The sequence below is a fragment of the Dendrobium catenatum genome, unplaced genomic scaffold, assembly GCF_001605985.2.
Source record: "Dendrobium catenatum unplaced genomic scaffold, ASM160598v2 fragScaff_scaffold_938, whole genome shotgun sequence".
NCBI lineage: Eukaryota > Viridiplantae > Streptophyta > Magnoliopsida > Asparagales > Orchidaceae > Dendrobium > Dendrobium catenatum.
The window spans coordinates 529,211-535,133 of NW_021319400.1; the positions used below are offsets into that span (position 1 = coordinate 529,211).

Here is a 5,923-nt window from a genome sequence, read left to right on the forward strand (position 1 = left end):
AGACTATGGCAGCAACGATAATATTACTGCAAAAAGAAATTTATTCAAAACTTCTGTAACAGAAAACCAAGTTATTTCTGTCGACAATGGTCAATTATCAGAGGTTACAATAGAAAAACAATATGACCAAGAAAACAAAATCTATTTATATATGAGAGCATCACGGCCTGGACCAACACCAATGTAATGAACTGGAATGCCAACAAGCTCTTCAATCCTTTGCACATACTGACGAGCAGCCAGAGGGAGATCCTCATATTTTCTTATTGAAGAGATATCACATTTCCAACCAGGCATTACTTCGTACTCAACCTATAGTACATGAAACAAGCAACAGTTTTATACAGATGAAGCGTTCAGTTCTGTATGAACTTTTACTGATGTAAAGAAATATTTGAAGATTAAGGAAATAGGAGAGTATTTTCATTCATTTATTCAGTATGTAGTGGCCTACTTCATTGCTCTTTCAACAAGTCTTTCATTCCCATCTTGTTAGGCAACAACCAACAACATCAAGCCTTTGTCCCACTACGTGGGGTTGGCTACATGAATCTTTTTTCTCCATTGTGTTTTGTTAAAAGTCCAATTCTCATTTAAATCTAATAAAGAAAGATCATTTCTAATATTTTCTAACCAAGTCTTTTTAGGTCTACCTCTACCTTTCTTAACATAAGTCAAATCTAATACCTCTACTTTCCTAACCGGATCATCGGAAGGCCATTGTTTTATGTGACCAAATCATCTAAGGTGACTCTCTCTAATCTTATCTTCCACTGGAGCTACTCCAACCTATTGTAGGCGTAAATGCCACTTCCTAATTTTGGCAGATCTGCAAATTCTTTAGTTTTATTAATGACCATGATAATGTTAAAAAATGGGCATAATCTGGTGGATTGTAACACATCTATTTCTCTAGTGGTATATGAGCTTTTCTTTGTGCAGAGATATTTTGTGCTCCAACAAATGGATATGAATACCAATAAGATTTGTTATTAAAGGCTGCATGTAATAAATTCTTTGGAGATTTACAAAAAAAATTAAGCTTAAACTTGAATGTTGTATACATAAATACTCTTATTTGAAAAGCACTAAAAGACGACATGTTTCTACTAAGTTCAGAAGCAATGTTGAAATGTTATGGGAAATGCTTCCACTCCATAGTAGCCTCGTGTTGAGACTTTGTCCTTCAGTGTTACATTAGAACTTCTAAGTGATCTTATTGACTTCGCTTTGTCTTCTAAAGGTACGGAAATTGCAACATTTACCAATTGTACAATTATACTTAGACAATTAAATTAAGTGAGATGATCATTGAAATAGTGAAAATTTAGAACAATAGAAGAAATGTTAAGAAAAAGATCTTAGAATTAGTAGAACAAAAATTGAATATATGATATGTAATTTTATTGGGTATTATGTTAACAAAAATCATTCAATATTATTGGAAGTTAGGTTGACACTATGATGTGCCATGTTTGAATCTATTATGCAGAATAATGAAAATAATAAGAATATAATTTCTAATGCTAAAGCTAGATGGTTGAAATGAGTAAGTACCTTAAAAGTTTTATATCACAAGAAAATATCGTGGAGATTTGAAGGAAAATTTAATACAACCACAATAAAGTCGATAATGTTTCATGGGTTCTAATATTGAGTTGTAAGAAAATCATTCATATATAAGTCGAGTGCGACAGAAATGAAAATATTAAGATGATTGTTTAGAAAAAATTAAAAAGATAAATTAATGAATAATTATAGTAGAAGAAATAGAGTAATGTCTATTGAAATTGAAGTGGTAGAAAATAGACTTGGGTGGCTTTTTCTTTATTTTCTTCTCTAACAACAATGATTTGATTTTCTAATTCTATTGTGTGTTGGCAAGGGAAATGAGATGTCCAACTTTGGTTATGGAGCAACCAACTGGATCGATTTAGAGAGAAAACCAGTGAAAATCCGATCATTTGAAGAGAGACTAGTCTTAAAGGAAGAGCAAGAAGAAAAATGAGAAAGAATTAGAATTTTATTAAGTGCACAGCTTTAGGTGTGGTTACACAAAATAGAATCAAACTCGGTCGTAGCTCACCCCTAAGTATTAAATGTTCTTTATATAATTCTATGAGGGTAGTATCCTTCGCAAAGGAGAGTTCACTCTGAAAATTATTTCACTTGGAGCTTCAAGTTGAACTACTCTGGATATGTGTAACTAATGTTTCTCAGAATATCATATGCACCACCTGTCCACCCCATATAAAGAGCTTCAATTAAGATTTTTGTTTTTTTTATGCAAATTGGCATCTTAGGGGTTCACATCTACGACATGCGCAAACGATGTTGGTGTTCTTATTTTATTTTATTCAACCTTCAATTTTGCACATGGGAAATGTTTTAGCATGAAATTTATTGTCTTATCTTTCTTGTCCCTATCATAAGTATGGCTTAGATCACTATTTCTTAAAGAGGGAAATTTTTCACACTTGCCCTTTATTTCATACTTGTTTTTTTTGCAAATGGAGTAATGAAATGAGATCGATCAAAGAAGGATGATGTGGTGTCAGATTCGCTATGTTCTTGGAAATAATGCAGAGCACTTGCTTGCATCTAGTGAATTTTCACAATGCAAGCCCTTCATGAATTAGCATCTACAGACGCTTCGACGCATGTCATAACTTTTTCTCTTTGGACCACTCATATTGGCCAAAAAAGAGGAGTAAATAATAAAAATTGTTGAAAATCTTTGATAAATTCGCCTCTTCATCATGAGAATGAAAGGGAGGTAATCCACTTTTCATTCTATAAATAGCAGTGGCCCCTATTGCAACTCGGGCTCCCCATTTTATGGTTTTGATGATAATAAACATTATTTATAGCATCTTTGTGTCTCCTAGCATTTGTACTATGTATTTGCTTTTGTGTGTACTAATATTTCAGGTACGTCATGTGCCATTCAATGAAAATTTAGGACTCAAGATTGGAAAGAATAGGATATGCTGAAAGAGTCTGTAAAATTCATTTATGTATTTTTCAATTTCTTGAGTCAAGTCCTGTAAAGGTGTATGTAAGCCTAGTCATCGTGCACACACACTTATGAGAATGAGATAGAGAGAAAAATTGGTAGAGTAATTTTCTAAACTAATCATACTATACGATATGTATTGTATTGTACAATCAGCTTATCAAATAATCATTAAAATGACTAATTGTGTAATTAAAGCTATTTGAGCTAATCATATTGGACGATCTTGATCGTACAAGATGATAAGTTGAAATCATGGTCTTAGCTGTCAATCATAATTTAGGCAATATTTTGAAATATAAATCATGTATTAATTGTACCGTATGATGTAATTAAATTTTACCTAAATTAATCATATAAGTATGGATCAAATTTGGATTAATTAGTCCAGTAAGATCGTACTGTATGATTGGACAAATTGTAACGTACGATTGGACAAATCGTACTGTATGACCCGATCTTTGCATGTAACGATTATTTATCGTCATCAATCGTGCAGGATGATAATCTAATTTGATTGTACCAATTGTATTGAATGATGATCATATCGTACTAGACGATCAGCTCAAAAACTTGAACTGATCGTACATCTTCTTACTCTTCATACAATAAAATATTAATTTATGTGTAGTTTCTGCATTTCTTTTTTATTACTTTTTTTAGGACATGCCAATGATGATGGCTAAGAAGGGTTGAAAGGTTACATGTTATTTCCTAGCTTTAGGTTAGTTTCTTTGGTTGGCATAATTTCAATATTGATTTAGTTTAAATTAATTTCTCCAAAAAATAGAGGAGATAATATCTTCATATTGTTTGGAGTATTAGGGGATTGGGCCATTTTGAACTACTATGGACTTTGGTATCAGGCGGTGGTTCGGAATCATTCATAAAGAATTATAGAAAGAGGTGATCGATAGTAGTGTGCTGCGTGATTTGTGTGAAGTGAGACTTGTGGGTAAATGTACTAGTGTTATTTGTGAGCCACAGAAATTTCAGAGGAAGGGTTCATTTTTATTTTCATCAACTACAATATTTATGTATCCATTTTCGTGAGAGGATATCTTTTTATAGCATTTTGAAGCTATCAAACTAAAAGATGGAATTCCAAAAGCCACTTCTCATACCTATCTAGTATCTACACACTTCAGTGTCAATCTTAATGGACTTCTTGGAAGGACTATGAGAGACTCGACATGATTTCAACTATATGATCATCGTGGGCTATTTCAACAATATGTTTTATTTAATTCCTTACAAAAAGACTATCACTTGAGAAGAAGCAAATTGTTCTTTCAACATCTATGGAAACATTTCATGATGCCCACCTCCATTATTTCTTACTGGAACAATTGGTTCCTTGGTATGGCACTTCTCAAGCTTCTAGAATGAATTCTCGATTAAATAATTACCTCTTAAGAGTGAGCTTATTTAAAAAGTATACATAGAATCTTTTGCATATGTTGGTACAAAAGTCGCTCCCTCATTTAGCTAATGACCTTATCAAATCTCTCTATCACTGTATTCAGCAAACCACATGTTGGTGGTCGGATAGTACTGAGGTAGTGCATCCTATACTGTACTAGCCCCCTCTTGATCATATCAATATCGATAAGAAGCAGATAAATAATGATCAGGTAGCAAGTTGAGACCACAACTCGGAAGGACTTGAGTAAAGGTTAAGCAAAGATGGCTTTATATGATGGAGTTCGAAAGTTCGTGAAATTCAGCAGCTTTATTTAGTGGGAATGGTTGTCAACCCAAAACACTATTAAGGAGATGGCCCCCTCTAGGGTTTTAGACTCTCATAAGAACCCAATAAGAGACATTTTCATGGCTAAAGGTTCAAACATCAAGTCCATCCATGGTATAAAGAAAGAGAATGTCCATTGAACTCCCAAGAGTCTACAAGGATGTGATAAACTTTGAATCAGTTCAACAACACCTCTACCACCATCATGTCATTATAAATATTGCAACTAGAAGGAAGGTCTTCGTTAGTAAAAAATATTAAGTGTTGTGTGAATTCAAAATAAGTTTACGCCATTCACCCAAATCCACCTCAACTGCAACTCCCACAAGGATAGCGTCAATGCCAACTAAATGATTCCCATGTGGACCCCATGTGGATCCCATGGACAATCTTGGAAAGCATCCACCAAGAACCTTTTCAGACGCCCCTCTTTTAAGACTTGCTACAAAAACTACTTGAGGTTCCTCTTATAGATGTGGTCTTTGTGTTATTGGAAGAACTTGTTTGGATCCATCCTATGAGAGGGAGCTCATATCCTATCAAGATATTTGAAGTTCTCATCCTTGGATAAGCAAGATTGTTGTTGATAGTAGACGAATAAAAGCAAAGTCAGATTAGAAAGACCGGCATGGGTTGAAGTGTGAGAAAGAACATATGAAACATAAGCAAAATAGACTTATCCAAGAACCCAATGAGTGTCTCCCAAAGAATCCACTGGAGCGCTGATAGGAAACACTTGGATTCCCAAGTGTTTCTCACCAAAACCGAAGTAGATCCAATAGATTATTGCTGTCCACAGTGGAAAAACAGCAAAACTCCAAAAAAACTGAGAGAAAAACGTAGGGAGATACGTAGAAAAACGATGCAAACACTTTTATTTCAATAAAGGATGAAAAGCACTTGCAAGATACAACTTTCCTTCAATTCGAGAGGAAAGAAAAACTCTCCAACGATCTCCGGCAACGCCAAGAGCCCAAGAACAACAAACCCTAGATCTCAAACTAATTCAAATTCAACATAATCCCCCCTTTCCTCCTAACCTCCTAATTAACCATAAAGGGGTTTTACAAAATGTCTAAACAGCCCCTCGCATTCAAAATTTCCCTCCCAAAACTCCTCCTTGGTCCCCATCGGCTGCGCTCGCCCCGCTCGGTTCC

At 34.4% G+C, this 5,923-nt stretch overlaps 1 protein-coding gene across 1 annotated transcript in view; it reads right to left on the reverse strand.

The window, feature by feature from the left end:
• Nucleotides 1-18: 18 nt before the first annotated feature.
• The window catches only part of LOC110104227 (adenylosuccinate synthetase, chloroplastic), a 21,318-nt gene continuing 15,413 nt past the window's right edge, over nucleotides 19-5,923 (reverse strand). Inside the window, exon 4 of the mRNA XM_028697463.1 lies at nucleotides 19-312. Coding sequence (XP_028553296.1) covers nucleotides 142-312 — 171 coding nt within the window. The 3' untranslated portion in view covers nucleotides 19-141. The remainder of the gene's footprint in view (nucleotides 313-5,923) is intronic.